The sequence below is a fragment of the Bufo bufo genome, chromosome 1, assembly GCF_905171765.1.
Source record: "Bufo bufo chromosome 1, aBufBuf1.1, whole genome shotgun sequence".
Lineage (NCBI taxonomy): Eukaryota > Metazoa > Chordata > Amphibia > Anura > Bufonidae > Bufo > Bufo bufo.
Window position 1 is genome coordinate 731052828 of NC_053389.1, and position 20034 is coordinate 731072861.

General features: G+C 45.3%; 1 protein-coding gene across 1 annotated transcript in view; it reads right to left on the bottom strand.

The window, feature by feature from the left end:
* UNC5D (unc-5 netrin receptor D) overlaps positions 1-20034 on the bottom strand; it is a 709113-nt gene that overhangs the window by 194184 nt on the left and 494895 nt on the right. The window contains 1 exon segment of the mRNA XM_040415688.1: positions 5408-5438. Within this exon segment, the coding sequence (XP_040271622.1) occupies positions 5408-5438 (31 nt within the window).

Consider the following 20034-nt stretch of genomic DNA (forward strand, 5'->3'; position numbering starts at 1 on the left):
CCTGGGTCATGTTACAGATTTTGCATTGGCACAGTCCAAGTTATCCCATGCGACAAGTACAGTAGTTCAGTATTATTATAACTAAACTACTATAACTATTACACTATGAAGTTTAAGTTCTATGGCCTTCTCCGTCAGCTGAAGCCTTTATACCGGAGAAAATTGATTTGTTAAAATCAACTGACCTGAATTTCTTTAGATTCATTTGGATAGAATTTCAGAGAGAGAGAGAGAGAGAGAGATACTAACTGGGAATCTTATAGGACAGACGATGCTCTTCTGCAAAAAAAATATACTGTAGGCAAATTAGCTGTTCTTCCAAAGTAAATTTCTTATGCCTGATAATTTAAAAGGCTTTGAAGCATAGATAGAATGGGTGAGAATAGGTGAGAGACCTTGGTCAGGAGTTGAGGAATACCATTTCTCCTTATGAGAGCGACTAGTAGGCATGAGAAGTCTAATAGAACAGGCAATGTTCGTTTGGGTTTCTTGGAAAAAAATATAGTATGCAATTTATCTTTCCATCCAAAAGGAAAAGAAAGCCAAGGGTGCCATCATCTGAGGCAGAAAAATACACCAGAAAACATCCAGGTGCAGATTTTTACATGAGAATTAGGATGTAGATTTCTGTCCGGACTACATCCCTCTTGAAATAAATGGAGACATTCAGCTTTAGAAAGTCTGCAACAAATCATTATTTACACTGTGGAATATTAATTCCGCAGTGGACCACAGCGCAGGGAATGACAATTTTCTGCATATAGGACAACATAGGGGAAGTCTTTATGTTGCAAATTTTCTGGAGAAATTTTCCGCCACATGTGAATGCACCCTTATCTTGTTCCATATCGATAAATAGTACCTCTCTAATCCTGACCAGGCCTATTAGACTCCTCACATCTACTAGATTTTCCCCACAAGGTTCCTTATGGAAAGTGCCTAGTAGGCTTGTGGTGTCCTATAGGACAGACAATGCTCCTCTGATTTTCCGGGAAAAACATATGCAAATTAGCTTTTTTTCCAAGCAATTTCACCAGAACCATGTTATCCTAGGTGCCTGAAATGTATCAACCCCTGCCGAATTAACATTCTATACCATAAAAAAGTTTGTTGTAGATTTTCTTAAACTGAATATATCTATTCATTTCAATGGGTGACGAAAAACCACAACAAAATCTCTACCTCTCTAAAAATTTGCTCCTTCATATTTTCTGCCAGGTTTTTCTGCCACATATGAAGGCACCACTAACTTTCTATTCCTTTAGAAAGAAAGCTCATTTGCATTTTTTTCAGAAGACTCTTCATGCCTACTAGGTACTTTACATAAGGAGAAATAATCCCCTGATCCTAATCAAGGCCTCTCATCTAGCTCTTATCTAAGTTACGCTTCAAGGTCTGTTTAAAAGCTCAAACTTAGATTGTCCCTTTGAAAGGAAAGTATGTTTGCATATCTTTTCCAAGAGGAGCATTGTTTGGCCTAAAAAACTCTTCACACCTAATGGTCTCTAGAGTTGATCGCGAATATTCTAATCGCTAATTTTTATCGCAAATATTGGCACTTCAAGAATTTGCGAATATCTAGAATATAGTGCTATCTTCGTAATTGTGAATATTCTAGATTTTTTTTTTCATCAGTACCCATGATCCCTCACTGCTTCTTGCTTGTGGGCCAATGAGAAGGCTGCAATATCTTTGACTTTAGGAGTAGTGTTGATCACAATTTTTTTTATCGCAAATTAAGAAAATAATGACTGGAGATCACAAATTCTCGAATTGGTGAAAATATGACGAATATTCGCCAAAATATTTGCAAAATATTGCAAATTCGAATATTGTCCCTGCCGCTCATCACTGCAGGGTTTTGCATTTGTATGATCACCTTGGTACTTGGGCTAAACAGGGTTTTGCATCTGTATGATCAGCTTAAAGGGTTTATGCAAGAATGGGGGGTGGTTTGCAGACCCTCTACTTGGCCTGACTAGATCGCGCAGGGCACGGGCTCTTTTGTTTACAACAACACACTGCTGGGCGGAAGCTTCCACCCAGCAGTGTGTTCGGTGACTTCACCAGCTCAGATGGGCGTACTTTAGCGCTGCCCTAGCCGTTTTACTGGCTAGGGCAGCGCTAAAGCACGCCCATCAGTGCCGGTGAAGCCACCGGGCTTCCTGGCAGCCCCGGTACGTCACTGGAACTCTTGAAAATGCCTTTGCCGTGCGCGATTTAGCACAGGGCAAAGGAGAGCATCGGAGCATGAACTTCTCCGATGCTCAAGTCAGGTGGGCTGCCTGGGTGAAAATGGGGCTTTTTCTAACTGTGTGACTGGTACTTTCACTTTGTGCTTGTCAGCTAATTACCCTTATCTCTAAACTACTAAGAGGTTATAAACACTTATTTAAGCCACATTCTTATCAGTAAGATAAGGATTGAGCTTTATTAAGTGGTTATAAGGGCAGAGAGCAGAGATAATGATTCCATCTGCTCCTCAGATGACGGAAAAGACAAAATATCCACACGCAGCTAGTAGACCATGTCAGATCTGTACACAAAAAAGGATTCCATATTGTTAATAAAGACCAATTGGAAAAAAAAAGATTTTTAGCTCAAAATAAGTATAATGCCAAAATAAAATAAAATGCACCCAAAGGTGTACATAGCCGTTATTAAGCTTCCCTTTACAGGTCCGGCCAAGTGAAGGTGTTTGCCAAACCTACTCCCCTTTCTTGCACAACGCTTTAGAGTAGGAAAACACAACAGATTAATGTCATTTGCCCCCTAATGGCAGATATTCTGGGAAATAAGTGTTGGCAATGACAGATTTTGACATCTTTTTCATATTTCTGATAAGAAACTGCCAAAGTACTTTAATATTAGATTAATTTTGGTATTTGATCTTTATAATCATGAGATCGTGCATCGCTATGCGGTAAATGCATTTGAAATTTAGTTGCGTGCTAACAACTTTTAAGTCAAAGTTGAGGTCAACACAAGATGGTTTGTAGAGTTCAAATGAGTTTAAACTGTGTCTCTATGTTGAGTCATTCTTCTGTAATAGAGTTTATCAGGGCTACACCTGAACTCCACAAACTCCACCCTGCTGCTAGAAACACCTGCTTATTAATGGGGCAAGTAAGTTAGTAAGTAAGCTATTTTTGATATAAGAGAAGTAGGAAATAAGTCATATACTGTATAAGTGAGCTTGGCTGACAGATATACTATCTTTAAGGGAATTTTTCAATTGGACATTCATTTTTAAACCAGACACAGTGACTTTTAGGGGTAGCTAATGATACCTTTCACTTGGTGATCTGTTGCTTCATTCTGGAGAAAAAGTACTTTTCAAAGTGCAAATAAGCAGTTAAGTGCACCAAGGGCAGACCCGAACCTGTCTGTGCACTCTTACTCCTGCTGCTTCCTCTGCCAGCATTGCCTTCTACTTCTCCTTTATTTATTTAACAGGTCCAGGCAAGATAACTATGCAGGATCCAGAAGGAGAGGGATGGGGTGGAAGAGAAAGCAGGAGGAGCAAGGGTGCACAGAGTAGCTTGGACGCTCCCTTGGTGCATATGAATTAAAAGTATCATTACATTCAACTGATCTAGCTCTACAAGTCATTGTATCTTATATTGTTTTGTTTTTTGTTTTTTTTGCAAAATGCTGCTCAGGAAAATATACGAGATTTGCCCTGACATAGAGAATCTTCTCACAGAAAATTATACAAAATGTTATACTTTTTTCAATGCTCTAAATATACTTTTCTGGGATGATAATAAAGCTAATCTTTTACAGCAATTACCGCTAACAACTAAGAAAAAAACTGAAACACGAAAAATGTTCTGACAAAATGGGGATTTTAAAATGCTCTAAAGTAATCATATTTCACACCATAGACATAACAATTATCATTTATGTTTTTACTAATCTTACATCTAAGGAGAAAGGCTTTTGAAAAAAGTTCAAATAAGCTGAACATGAGCTAAAATGACAAAATATCAGCTTTGAAATTCTCTACCACTCTGCATCTCAGTTCCTTGGGTCTACCCAGACTTGGTTTGCAACATGTCCCAATATGTCACTGTAGAAACCAAAGTAGTGACATCAAAAAGTTGAGTTAATATCATTATATTATGTTTTTTCCCCCCATTACTTTAAAAGGGGTGTACCCATTTTATAATGTTATAGCATATCACTAGGTATGCCACAGCCTTGTGATCAGTGGGGTTCAACCTCTTGGACCTCCACCAGTCATGAGAACAAAGGGATCACTATGACTTTTTAGTTGCATAATGGCACTACCAACTACCTGGCTGTGTGTGGAAATGCAAAACAGCTCCATTTAAGTGAATAAACTGAGGGCTAAGAGCATCACCTTGCATGGGAAATCTAAAAATGAGCAGCAACACGCTTTGTTGGACTGGGGTTCTTGGGGCCCACCAGAGAAAATTATTCTCTAGGCCCAACCCTATATCATCAATAAAATTTAAAAGGTTTTGAGTAAAGGAAATTGGCTCTGAAGGCATCCAACTGATTGTTTTCCGTTTGATCTTTGAGACCCATTATAGTATCAGATTCTCTGGTACTCTGGTTGGTCAGTGTTACCCTGTTCACACAAGTGGTTTATGGCTTTGTGTAATGGAAACAGACTATAACATTGATATACTTCTTTGGGGGCCTACCATAACTCTATACCCAGAGATGCTTTTTTTAAATTTGGGATCTCTTATAAGTCTAAAGAAATTGTAGTATGCTCCATCAGATATTTTATTACAGTAATATTCCTCTGATAGTACAATGTCATACAGAGTACTACATGGTGGATAGTGTCTAAATCTCTTTAATACAGAGACCAATGGAGTTTGGGTGCAGACATTACACATAGGAATTATTTTCGAAGCCTGGAAAACCTTTTGTAAAACGGCAATACCTGGAGAAAGTGAACTTTCATCTGCATCTGTCTTAAAATGCAACAAATATATTGAAATAAAATGAATAAATGGTGGGCTGTACATAATAATACATGAAAGAGCAAAAAAAAGATACAATTCTTGTATACCCGAGAAGTAATGCTTAGTAACACAACTGAGGTCACCGGGATACCAGTGCTTATTTACATAGAAGTAATTTGGCAGGTAATCATCACATATTGAAAATTGAAGTGAATGTTCCAGCATGCATATCTAGGAATGACTAGTGATGCCAACTCTCTACGAGCCCCTCAAATAGTCAGCTTTGCAGAATACACTTCATCAGCTCATATCCCTATGCATTCTTCCTCATGTATGCTATATCATCCAATGTATCCCCAGAAGTGGCCCTAACATACTCATCTATGCTGTGCTATTTTACACATAGTAAATATGATATTTTGCTGCTATACTGCCTAGTGCAAAATAATAAAAGAACGACTTACTTTCAGGATTTATCTCATGGAGTGGTTTTTCCTCTAAAAAATAAAAAATAGGAGAGGTGTACTTAATATTTGGACTATATTCATGTTACAGAAGTATGTGAAGATTTGTATGTGAAGTATATGTACCGCACAGGAACACACTACATGCAAGGTGAATATTTTGTCAGTTTAAGATCATTAAAGGTGTTATCTGGGAAATAATATTGATGACCTATCGATAGAATAGGTCATCAACATCGTATCGGCGGTGGTCCGAATCCTGGCACCCCTGCCAATCAGCTGTTTTGGGGAGCAGTGGCGCTCATCGGAACTGTGGTGATTGCGGCCACCTCCCAGGAGCTTATAACGCACAGCGCCATACATCGTATAGTAGCTGTGCTTGGTATTGCAGCTCAACCCCATTGACTTAAATGGGAATAAGATGCATCGAGGCCATGTGACTGATGTATGGTGACATCACATGGCCTAGGAAGAGGCCACAGAGCTCTCAACCTCTTCTAAAAGTTTATCGACAGAGGGTCCCTTCGATCTGATATTGAGGACCTAGCCTGAAAATAACCCCTTTAATCTGTCTGGACTCCAATGTACCTGAATAACAGCAGAAAAGGGCCGGCACTCACTTCTAGTTGTATTAAATGATTCTGTTTATTGTCACAAAGCACTGTGACGCGTTTCAACACTCGCAGGTGTTTTTGTCAAACAGTGCTATGTGACAATAACAGAATCATTTAATACAACTAGAAGTGAGTGCCGGCCCTTTTCTACTTTTTTTTTCATGGGATGCCAATCCTAGGACGCGAGCAGCACGAAACCTACCTGCAGTGCCGACCTATTGGACATAATACAATGTACCTGAATGTGAACCATTACATCAATTTAGCAAAGCTTTAGATCATTGCAACATATCCTATAATATCTAAAAGAAAATTATAACAAGACATGAGCAAATTTCTCAAAATTGTGTTGCGTCTCATTTAGTCAAATCGGCCATCAAATTCAATTTGGTCTGAATAAATTTAACCCAAATAGAAAGAGACCTCAATGCCCTCAGTCATGTATGGCACTCTGGGGTCTCCTAGGACTCTATCCCACCCTTTTCAAGCTCTTTAATGCCAAGATGGCATAAGTGACAGTGACATATATGGCTATGGGTAAACGGATGGTAGCCGATGGTAATAACAGCCTGTTTAATAACACACTGCACTGTCCAATTTTTATTTTTTTTCATAAAAAAATGGTCCCTTTTTGGTTGCAGATGACTTCTTCTCTGTTTTCCTATCTGTATAACAGCAGCTGCCATTTTGTGCAAGTCATGCAGGACGAATCCCAAACAATTTGGATTAATTGCAAACTAAGAGGCAAATTTACTAAGACCAGCATTTTAGACGCTGGTCTTAATAAACCCCTAAGCTAACGGTTGTTCCGCCGAAGTTATGAAGAGGCGCCGGCCTCTTCATAACTTCGGAGGATCCTCCACCAGTTCTAAATGTATGATAGCTTCTTAGCTCTCTTACATTTAGATCTTTTTCTACGCCTTAGGCCTCATGCACACGATCGTTGTGTGCATCCGTGGCCGTTGTTCAGTTTTCCGTGATTTTCTGCGGACCCATTGACTTTCAATGGGTCCGTTGAAAACTCGGAAAATGCACCGTTGTTTATCCGCGGCTGTGATCCGTGTTTCCTGTCCGTCCAAAAAATATGACCTGTCCTATTTTTTGGGCGGACAACGGTTCACGGACCGATTCACGTCAATGGGTCCGTGAAAAAACACGGATGCACACAAGATTGGCATCTGCGTCAGTGATCCGTGGCCGTAGGCTACTTTCACACAGACGGATCGCAGATCCATCTGCATAAAAGCTTTTTCAGAGCTGAGTTTTCACTTTGTGAAAACTCAAATCCGACAGTATATTCTAACACAGAGGCATTCCCATAGTGATGGGGACGCTTCAAGTTAGAATATACTAAGAACTGTGTACTTGACTGCCCCCTGCTACCTGGCAGCACCCGATCTCTTACAGGGGGCTGTGATCCGCACAATTAACTCCTCAGGTGCCGCACCTGAGGGGTTAATTGTGCGTATTATAGCCCCCTGTAAGAGATCAGGTGCTGCCAGGCAGGAGGGGGCAGACCCCCCTCCCCTGTATTTAACTCATTGGTGGCCAGTGTGGCCCCCCTCCCTCCCTCCCCTGTATTATATTCATTGGTGGCCAGTGCAGCCTACCCTCTCCCCCCCTAATTAAAATCACCTTCCCCTATCATTGGTGACCAGTGCGGCCTCCCCACTTCCCCCCCCTAATTAAAATCACCCCCTCCATCATTAGTGGCCAGTGCGGCCTCCCCTCTCCCCCCCCCTAATTAAAATCACCCCCCCATCATTGGTGGCCAGTGCGGCCTCCCCTCTCCCCCCCTAATTAAAATGACCTTCCTCCCTCATTGGTTGCAGCGGAGAGTTCCGATCGGAGTCCCAGTTTAATCGCTGGGGCTCCGATCGGTAACCATGGCAACCAGGATGCTACTGCAGTCCTGGTTGCCATGGTTCCTTACAATTTTTATAAGCATTATACTTACCTGCGATGTCTGTGACCGGCCGGGTGCTCCTCCTACTGGTAAGTGACAGGTCTGTGCTATAAGCAATGCGCCGCACAGACCTTTCACTTACCAGTAGGAGGAGCGCCCGGCCGGTCACAGACATCGCAGGTAAGTATAATGCTTCTATTGCTAAGTAACCATGGCAGCCAAGACTGCAGTAGCATCTTGGCTGCCATGGTAACCGATCGGAGACCCAGTGATTAAACTGGGACTCCGATCGGAACTCTCCGCTGCCAACAATGATAGGGGAATGTGATTTTAATTAGGAGTGGGGGGGAGAGGGGAGGCCGCACTGGCCACCAATAATGGGGGGGTGATTTTAATTAGGGAGGGGGGGAGAGGGGAGGCCGCACTGGCCACCAATGATGGGGGGGTGATTTTAATTAGGGGGGGGGAGAGGGTATGCCGCACTGGCCACCAATGAGTTAAATACTGGGGAGGGAGGGGGCCCGCACTGGCCACCAATGAGTTAAATACAGGGGAGGGGGGTCTGCCCCCTCCTGCCTGGCAGCACCTGATCTCTTACAGGGGGCTATGATACGCACAATTAACCCCTCAGGTGCGGCACCTGAGGGGTTAATTGTGCTGATCACAGCCCCCTGTAAGAGATCGGGTGCTGCCAGGCAGCAGGGGGCAGTCATGTACACAGTTCGTAGTATATTCTAACTTGAAGCGTCCCCATCACTATGGGAACGCCTCTGTGTTATAATATACTGTCGGATCTTAATTTTGACGATCTAACTCAAATCCGATGGTATATTCTAACATAGAGGCGTTCCCATGGTGATGGGGACGCTTCAAGTTAAAATATACCATCGGATTGGAGAAAACTCCGATCCTATGGTATATTAACTCCTCACTTTACATTGAAAGTCAATGGGGGGCGGATCCGTTTGCAATTGCACCATATTGTGTCAACGTCAAACGGATCCGTCCCCATTGACTTGCATTGTAAGTCAGGACGGATCCGTTTGGCTCCGCACGGCCAGGCGGACACCAAAACGACTTTTTCTTCATGTCCGTGGATCCTCCAAAAATCAAGGAAGACCCACGGAAGAAAAAACGGACACAGATCACGGACCTACTGACCCCATTAGGCGTACTGTAGTTCATCTTAATAAATGACTACTAAGGTTTTTGGGAATTTCTACTAAGGGCTCATGCACACAAACGTATTTTATTTCCGTGTCCGTAGTGGTTTTTTTGTGGGCCGTATGGAACCATTCACTTCAATGGGTCCGCAAAAAAAAAAGTTACTCCGTGTGCATTCCATTTTCATATATCCTTATTTCTGTTCCGCCAAAAAATAGAACATGTCCTATTATTGTCCGCATTACGGACAAGGATAGTACAGTTCTATGAAAGGCCAGCTGTTCCATTCCGCAAAATACCGAATGCACACGGATGTTGTATTTATTGCAGATCCGTTTTTTGCGTACCGCAAAATACATACGGTCGTGTTCATAAGCCCTAATTTAGAATTGAATCACTCATCTCTAATTATAACACAATACTTGTTAAAAAGCCAGTACAGTACTATATAATCTGATAATTTGAATGGATGTAGACATACTTCAGAAAATATAAGTCTCACAATACGTTACACCAAGTCATTTTTATTTTAACTTTGCTTACACTTACACATACATAAATACTAAGGCACTTTTTATGTGACAACTTCAGGCTACTTATTTAAATGTGAATATAATCTTCCATAAAATAATGCAGCACTATATGTATATGCAATGTCTAATACCACAAAAAACCTCCTTCTACTTATGATTTGATTTTCAAGACGTCTAGACATGAGTTTCATGAAACCAAAGGACTTGAGGATTAAATTATTATTTCAAATTAATTTTAATCCCTTAAAGACCTGGCCAATTTTCATTTTTGCATTTTTGATTTTTCCTCCCCATGTTCCAATAGCCATAACTAGAGTTGAGCGAACACCTGGATGTTCGGGTTCGAGAAGTTCGGGTTCGGGATCCGAACCCGATCCGAACTTCGTCCCGAACCCGAACCCCATTGAAGTCAATAGGGACTCTAACTTTTCGGCACTAAAAAGGCTGTAAAACAGCCCAGGAAAGAGCTAGAGGGCTGCAAAAGGCAGCAACATGTACAGTAGGTAAATCCCCTGCAAACAAATGTGGATAGGGAAATGAATAAAAAAAATAAAAAAATGACCCAATATCAATTGGACAGAGGTCCCATAGCAGAGAATCTGGTTTCACGTCAGCAGAGAATCAGTCTCTTCATGCCATAACAAAGAATCTGGCTTCATGTCAGCACAGAATCAGTCTCTTCATGCCATAGCAGAGAATCTGGCTTCATGTCAGCACAGAATCTGTCTTCATGTCATAGCAGAGAATCAGGCTTCACGTCACCCACCACTGGAACAGGCCACTGTCACATATTTAGGCCCAGGCACCCAGGCAGAGGAGAGAGGTCCCGTAACAGAGAATCTGGCCTTATGTCAGCGCAGAATCTGTCTTCATGTCATAGCAGAGAATCAAGCTTCACGTCACCCACCACTGGAACAGGCCACTGTCACACATTTAGGCCCAGGTACCCAGTCAGAGGAGAGAGGTCCCGTAACAGAGAATCTGGCCTTATGTCAGCGCAGAATCTGTCTTCATGTCATAGCAGAGAATCAGGCTTCACGTCACCCACCACTGGAACAGGCCACTGTCACACATTTAGGCCCCGGCACCCAGACAGAGGAGAGCGGTCCCGTAACAGAGAATCTGGCCTTATGTCAGCGCAGAATCTGTATTCATGTCATAGCAGAGAATCAGGCTTCACGTCACCCACCACTGGAACAGGCCACTGTCACACATTTAGGCCCAGGTACCCAGGCAGAGGAGAGAGGTCCCGTAACAGAGAATCTGGCCTGATGTCAGCGCAGAATCTGTCTTCATGTCATAGCAGAGAATCAGGCTTCACGTCACCCACCACTGGAACAGGCCACTGTCACACATTTAGGCCCAGGCACCCAGGCAGAGGAGAGAGGTCCCGTAACAGAGAATCTGGCCTGATGTCAGCACAGAATCTGTCTTCATGTCATAGCAGAGAATCAGGCTTCACGTCAGCCACCACTGGAACAGGCCACTGTCACATATTTAGGCCCAGGCACCCAGGCAGAGGAGAGAGGTCGTGTAACAGAGAATCTGGCTTCATGTCAGCACAGAATAAGTCTTCATGTCATAGCAGAGAATCAGGCTTCACGTCACCCACCACTGGAACAGGCCACTGTCACACATTTAGGCCCCGGCACCCAGACAGAGGAGAGGTTCATTCAACTTTGGGTTGCCCCGCAATATAATGGTAAAATGAAATTAAAAATAGTATTGAATGAGGAAGTGCCCTGGAGTAGAATAATATATCGTTAAGGGGAGGTAGTTAATATCTAATCTGCACAAGGGATGGACAGGTCCTGTGGGATCCATGCCTGGTTCATTTTTATGAACGTCAGCTTGTCCACATTGGCTGTAGACAGGTGGCTGCGTTTGTCTGTAATGACGCCCCCTGCCGTGCTGAATACACGTTCAGACAAAACGCTGGCCGCCGGGCAGGCCAGCACCTCCAAGGCATAAAAGGCTAGCTCTGGCCACGTGGACAATTTGGAGACCCAGAAGTTGAATGGGGCCGAACCATCAGTCAGTACGTGGAGGGGTGTGCACAGGTACTGTTCCACCATGTTAGTGAAATGTTGCCTCCTGCTAACACGTTCCGTATCAGGTGGTGGTGCAGTTAGCTGTGGCGTGGTGACAAAACTTTTCCACATCTCTGCCATGCTAACCCTGCCCTCAGAGGAGCTGGCCGTGACACAGCTGCGTTGGCGACCTCTTGCTCCTCCTCTGCCTTCGCCTTGGGCTTCCACTTGTTCCCCTGTGACATTTGGGAATGCTCTCAGTAGCGCGTCTACCAACGTGCGTTTGTACTCGCGCATCTTCCTATCACGCTCCAGTGAAGGAAGTAAGGTGGGCACATTGTCTTTGTACCGGGGATCCAGCAAGGTGGCAACCCAGTAGTCCGCACACGTTAAAATGTGGGCAACTCTGCTGTCGTTGCGCAGGCACTGCAGCATGTAGTCGCTCATGTGTGCCAGGCTGCCCAGAGGTAAGGACAAGCTGTCCTCTGTGGGAGGCGTATCGTCATCGTCCTGTGTTTCCCCCCAGCCACGCACCAGTGATGGGCCCGAGCTGCTTTGGGTGCCACCCCGCTGTGAACATGCTTCATCCTCATCCTCCTCCACCTCCTCCTTATCCTCGTCCTCCTCGTCCTCCAGTAGTGGGCCCTGTCTGGCCACATTTGTACCTGGCCTCTGGTGTTGCAAAAAACCTCCCTCTGAGTCACTTTGAAGAGAGTGGCCTGAAAGTGCTAAAAATGACCCCTCTTCCTCCTCTTCCTCCTGGGCCACCTCCTGTTCCATCATCGCCCTAAGTGTTTTCTCAAGGAGACATAGAAGTGGTATTGTAACGCTGATAACGGCGTCATCGCCACTGGCCATGTTGGTGGAGTACTCGAAACAGCGCAACAGGGCACACAGGTCTCGCATGGAGGCCCAGTCATTGGTGGTGAAGTGTGTCTGATCCGCAGTGCGACTGACCCGTGCGTGCTGCAGCTGAAACTCCACTATGGCCTGCTGCTGCTCGCACAGTCTGTCCAGCATATGCAAGGTGGAGTTCCACCTGGTGGGTGCGTCGCATATGAGGCGGTGAGCGGGAAGGCCGAAGTTACGCTGTAGCGCAGACAGGCGAGCAGCGGCAGGGTGTAAACGCCGGAAGCGCGAACAGACGGCCCGCACTTTATGCAGCAGCTCTGACATGTCGGGGTAGTTGCGAATGAACTTCTGCACCACCAAATTCAGCACATGCGCCAGGCAAGGGATGTGCGTCAAACCGGCTAGTCCCAGAGCTGCAACGAGATTTCGCCCATTATCGCACACCACCAGGCCGGGCTTGAGGCTCACCGGCAGCAACCACTCATCGGTCTGTTGTTCTATACCCCGCCACAACTCCTGTGCGGTGTGGGGCCTGTCCCCCAAACATATGAGTTTCAGAATGGCCTGCTGACGTTTACCCCGGGCTGTGCTGAAGTTGGTGGTGAAGGTGTGTGGCTGACTGGATGAGCAGGTGGAAGAAGAGGAGGAGGAAACTGAGTAGGAGGAGGAGGAGACAGGAGGCAAAGAATGTTGCCCTGCGATCCTTGGCGGCGGAAGGACGTGCGCCAAACAGCTCTCCGCCTGGGGCCCAGCCGCCACTACATTTACCCAGTGTGCAGTTAGGGAGATATAGCGTCCCTGGCCGTGCTTACTGGTCCACGTATCTGTGGTTAGGTGGACCTTGCCACAGATGGCGTTGCGCAGTGCACACTTGATTTTATCGGACACTTGGTTGTGCAGGGAAGGCACGGCTCTCTTGGAGAAGTAGTGGCGGCTGGGAACAACATACTGTGGGACAGCAAGTGACATGAGCTGTTTGAAGCTGTGTGTGTCCACCAGCCTAAATGACAGCATTTCATAGGCCAGTAGTTTAGAAATGCTGGCATTCAGGGCCAGGGATCGAGGGTGGCTAGGTGGGAATTTACGCTTTCTCTCAAATGTTTGTGAGATGGAGAGCTGAACGCTGCCGTGTGACATGGTTGAGATGCTTGGTGACGCAGGTGGTGGTGTTGGTGGTACATCCCATGTTTGCTGGGCGGCAGGTGCCAACGTTCCTCCAGAGGCAGAGGAAGAGGCCGAGGCGGCGGCAGCAGCGGCAGAAGAGGCCGAGGCAGCAGCAGAAGAGGCCGAGGCGGCAGCAGCAGAAGAGGCAGCAGGGGGAGCCTGAGTGACTTCCTTGTTTTTAAGGTGTTTACTCCACTGCAGTTCATGCTTTGCATGCAGGTGCCTGGTCATGCAGGTTGTGCTAAGGTTCAGAACGTTAATGCCTCGCTTCAGGCTCTGATGGCACAGCGTGCAAACCACTCGGGTCTTGTAGTCAGCACATTGTTTGAAGAAGTGCCATGCCAGGGAACTCCTTGAAGCTGCCTTTGGGGTGCTCGGTCCCAGATGGCGGCGGTCAGTAGCAGGCGAAGTCTCTTGGCGGCGGGTGTTCTGATTTTGCCCACTGCTCCCTCTTTTGCTACGCTGTTGGCTCGGTCTCACCACTGCCTCTTCCTCCGAACTGTGAAAGTCAGTGGCACGACCTTCATTCCATGTGGGGTCTAGGACCTCATCGTCCCCTGCATCGTCTTCCACCCAGTCTTGACCCCTGACCTCCTGTTCAGTCTGCACACTGCAGAAAGACGCAGCAGTTGGCACCTGTGTTTCGTCATCATCAGAGACGTGCTGAGGTGGTATTCCCATGTCCTCATCATCAGGAAAAATAAGTGGTTGTGCGTTAGTGCATTCTATCTCTTCCACCCCTGGGGAAGGGCTAGGTAGACGCCCTTGGGAAACCCTGGCAGCAGTCTTCAAACAGCATAAGAGACTGCTGCATAACTTGAGGCTCAGACAGTTTCCCTGATATGCATGGGGGTGATGTGACAGACCGATGGGCTTGGTTTTCATGCGCCATCTGTGCGCTTTCTGCAGAAGACTGGGTGGGAGATAATGTGAACGTGCTGGATCCACTGTCGGCCACCCAATTGACTAATGCCTGCACCTGCTCAGGCCTTACCATCCTTAGAACGGCATTGGGCCCCACCAAATATCGCTGTAAATTCTGCTGGCTACTGGGACCTGAGGTAGTTGGTTCACTAGGACGTGTGGCTGTGACAGAACGGCCACGTCCTCTCCCAGCACCAGAGGGTACACTAACACCACCACGACCATGTCCACGTCCGCGTCCCTTATTAGATGTTTTTCTCATTGTTCCCGTTCACAACAATTTTGAGAATGGCAAATTTGGGAATGCTTTTTCAACCCAGAACAAAAAGTCTGCTTTTACGGTCACTACAAATAACTTGACCAGCTAAAACTGTGCAGATTTGGTTGAATAGAGATGTGAGACCTGTTTTTTTTTTGCGCTGTGTGACAGTTATAGGTTTAATCACAGAATGACACTTCTATCAGCACGCTAGCGTGTGTCTTAGGTTTTTCTGAATCACACTATCAATACCTTCAATGTAAGATTTTCTTTTTGGGATAGATTTCAAGTAGGCCTCAAATACCACAAACTAGTAATTTTGAGAATGGCAAATTTGGGAATGCTTTTTCAACCCAGAACAAAAGTCTGCTTTTACGGTCACTACAAATAACTTGACCAGCTAAAACTGTGCAGATTTGGTTGAATAGAGATGTGAGACCTGTTTTTTTTTTGCGCTGTGTGACAGTTATAGGTTTAATCACAGAATGACACTTCTATCAGCACGCTAGCGTGTGTCTTAGGTTTTTCTGAATCACACTATCAATACCTTTAATGTAAGATTTTCTTTTTGGGATAGATTTCAAGTAGGCCTCAAATACCACAAACTAGTAATTTTGAGAATGGCAAATTTGGGAATGCTTTTTCAACCCAGAACAAAAAGTCTGCTTTTACGGTCACTACAAATAACTTGACCAGCTAAAACTGTGCAGATTTGGTTGAATAGAGATGTGAGACCTGTTTTTTTTTTGCGCTGTGTGACAGTTATAGGTTTAATCACAGAATGACACTTCTATCAGCACGCTAGCGTGTGTCTTAGGTTTTTCTGAATCACACTATCAATACCTTCAATGTAAGATTTTCTTTTTGGGATAGATTTCAAGTAGGCCTCAAATACCACAAACTAGTAATTTTGAGAATGGCAAATTTGGGAATGCTTTTTCAACCCAGAACAAAAAGTCTGCTTTTACGGTCACTACAAATAACTTGACCAGCTAAAACTGTGCAGATTTGGTTGAATAGAGATGTGAGACCTGTTTTTTTTTTGCGCTGTGTGACAGTTATAGGTTTAATCACAGAATGACACTTCTATCAGCACGCTAGCGTGTGTCTTAGGTTTTTCTGAATGACACTATCAATACCTTCAATGTAAGATTTTCTTTTTGGGATAGATTTCAAGTAGGCCTCAAATACCACAAACTAGTTATTTTCAGAATGGCAAATTTGGGAATGCTTTTTCAACCCAGAACAAAAAGTCTGCTTTTACGGTCACTACAAATAACTTGACCAGCTAAAACTGTGCAGATTTGGTTGAATAGAAATGTCAGGTCTATTTTTTAGGCGCTGGGTGACAGGCTTAACTTGCCCCTGATGTAATATATGGCCAAAAAATAACCACACTGTTAATGGTTAAATGCACTTGGGTGACACAGGCTCAGCCTGCAGCTGATGTAGTATATGGCCAAAAAATAATCAGACTGTTGATGGTTAAATGCACTTGGGTGACACAGGCTCAGCCTGCAGCTGATGTAGGATATAGCACAAAATAACCACACTATCGATGGTTAAATACACTTTGTGATAGCTCGTGCTGGCGCACCACAAGTCACAAAATGGCCGCCGATCACCCCAGAAAAAAAGTGATCTAAAAACGCTCTGGGCAGCCTCAAAAAAGTGAGCAAGTCAATAATAGCACTTCAATGATCCACAGCTGCAGATCGATCACAGAATCAAGTCTTTTGGAGGAGTTAATCTGCCTAATCTCGCCCTAACGTCGCAGCTGCAACCTCTCCCTATACTGATCATCGCAGAGTGACGTGCGGCGCTACGTGACTCCAGCTTAAATAGAGGCTGGGTCACATGGTGCACTGGCCAATCACAGCCATGCCAATAGTAGGCATGGCTGTGATGGCCTCTTGGGCCAAGTAGTATGACGCTTGTTGATTGGCTGCTTTGCAGCCTTTCAAAAAGCGCCAAGAAAGCGCCGAACACCGAACCCGAACACAGACTTTTACGAAAATGTTCGGGTTCGGGTCCGTGTATACAGTTCGGGTTGGCTCATCCCTAGCCATAACTTTTTTTTTAATTATTTTCCTTCTTTCACATAGCCATATCAGACCAAGATGCATTTTAATGCCACCATTTTGTTTAATTACTTTTAAAAATAAAAACCCTTGAAAAAAATTTGCATTGTCTTTGCATCGCCATTTTCGGATAGCCATAAATTTATTTCCGTCCAGAGCTGTATGAGGGCTGTATGTAGTTGTTGGTACCCCTCCCCATATCAGTGCCATCCACAGATCCCCCTCCCCATAACAGTGCACAGATCCTCCTCCCCATAACAGTGCCATCCACAGATCCCCTATAATAGTGCCATCCACAGATCCCCCATAATAGTGCCATCCACAGATCCCCCATAATAGTGCCATCCACAGATCCCCCATAACAGTGTCATCCACAGATCCCCCATAACAGTGCCATCCACAGATCCCCAATAACAGTGCCATCCACAGAACCCCTCCATAACAGTGCCATCCACAGAACCTCTCCATAACAGTGCCATCCACAGAACCCCTCCAAAACAGTGCCATCCATAGATCCCCCCATAATAGTGCCATCCACAGATCCCCCATAATAGTCCTATCCACAGATCCCCCATAACAGTGTCATCCACAGATCCCCCATAACAGTGTTATCCACAGATCCCCCATAACAGCGCCATCCACAGATCCCCCATAACAATGCCATCCACAGATCCCCCATAACAATGCCATCCACAGATCCCCCATAACAATGCCATCCACAGATCACCAATAACAGTGCCATCCACAGATCCCCAATAACAGTGCCATCCACAGATCCCCAATAACAGTGCCATCCACAGATCCCCTCCATAACAGTGCCATTCACAGATCCCCTCCATAATAGTGCCATCCACAGAACCCCTCCATAACAGTGCCATCCACAGATCCCCCATAACAGTGCCATTCACAATTTGTTTTAATATGGCCTTTGAACAAAATTTTTCAAGTGAAAACTCAGATCCGACAGTATATTCTAACACAGAGGCGTTCACATGATGATGGGGATGCTTCAAGTTAGAATATACTAAGAACTGTGTACATAACTGCCCCCTGCTGCCTGGCAGCACACGATCTCTTACAGAGGCCTGTGATCCGCACAATTAACCCCTTGGGGTTAATTGTGCGGATCTCAGCCCCTTGTAAGAGATCAGGTGCTGCCAGGCAGCAGGGGCTAGACCCCCCTCCCTCCCCAGTATTAAAATCATTGGTGGCCAGTGTGGCCCCCCCATCACTCCCTCCCCAGTATTAAAATCATTGGTGGCCAGTACGCCCCCCATATTAAAATCATTGGTAGTTAGTGCGCGGGGGGCGCACTAACTACCGATGATTAAAATCATTGGTGTGCAGTGCGGCCTCCCCTCTTCCCCCCCTAATTAAAATCTTTGGTTAACATTGATGGGGACGCTTCAAGTTAAAATATACCATCGGATTGGAGAAAACTCTGATCCGCTGGTATATTAATATAACCCGAACCCGAATATTTACTGAAATTACTAAACTTTACAGTTCGGGTTCGCTCAACCCTAGTAGCCACACCTGGCTTTGGATTTAAAAAAACAAACTAAAAGAAACTGCATTTAAACTGAATGTGTAAATCCAGCTCTATATGTGAGATTTTTCTTTTATTTTTTATTTTTTTTTGTAATTTTTTTGTGGAGGATAATTTTGTAACGTTGGAAAAAAAATTGCTAAAAAACAAACACTAGCAATATACACTGCTCAAAACAATAAAGGGAACACTTAAACAACACAATGTAACTCCAAGTCAATCACACTTCTGTGAAATCAAACTGTCCACTTAGGAAGCAACACTGAGTGACAATCAATTTCACATGCTGTTGTGCAAATGGGATAGACAACAGGTGGAAATTATAGGCAATTAGCAAGACACCCCCAATAAAAGAGTGGTTCTTCAGGTGGTGACCACAGATCACTTCTCAGTTCCTATGCTTCCTGGCTGATGTTTTGGTCACTTTTGAATGCTGGCGGTGCTTTCACTCTAGTGGTAGCATGAGACGGAGTCTACAACCCACACAAGTGGCTCAGGTAGTGCAGCTTATCCAGGATGGCACATCAATGCGAGCTGTGGCAAGAAGGTTTGCTGTGTCTGTCAGCGTAGTGTCCAGAACATGGAGGCGCTACCAGGAGACAGGCCAGTACATCAGGAGACGTGGAGGAGGCCGTAGGAGGGCAACAACCCAGCAGCAGGACCGCTACCTCCGCCTTTGTGCAAGGAGGAACAGGAGGAGCACTGCCAGAGCCCTGCAAAATGACCTACAGCAGGCCACAAATGTGCATGTGTCTGCTCAAACGGTCAGAAACAGACTCCATGAGGGTGATATGAGGGCCCGACGATCACAGGTGGGGGTTGTGCTTACAGCCCAACACCGTGCAGGACGTTTGGCATTTTCCAGAGAACACCAATATTGGCAAATTCGCCAATGGCGCCCTGTGCTCTTCACAGATGAAAGCAGGTTCACACTGAGCATATGTGACAGACGTGACAGAGTCTTGAGACGCCGTGGAGAATGTTCTGCTGCCTGCAACATCCTCCAGCATGACCGGTTTGGCATTGGGTCAGTAATGGTGTGGGGTGGCATTTCTTTGGAGGGCCGCACAGCCCTCCATGTGCTCGCCAGAGGTAGCCTGACTGCCATTAGGTACCGAGATGAGATCCTTAGACCCCTTGTGAGACCATATGCTGGTGCGGTTGGCCCTAGGTTCCTCCTAATGCAAGACAATGCTAGACCTCATGTGGCTGGAGTGTGTCAGCAGTTCCTGCAAGACGAAGGCATTGATGCTATGGACTGGCCCACCCGTTCCCCAGACCTGAATCCAATTGATCACATCTGGGACATCATGTCTCGCTCTATCCACCAACGTCACGTTGCACCACAGACTGTGCAGGAGTTGGCAGATGCTTTAGTCCAGGTCTGGGAAGAGATCCCTCAGGAGACCGTGCGCCACCTCATCAGGAGCATGCACAGGCGTAGGGAGGTCATACAGGCACGTGGAGGCCACACACACTACTGAGCCTCATTTTGACTTGTTTTAAGGACATTACATCAAAGTTGGATCAGCCTGTAGTGTGTTTTTCCAC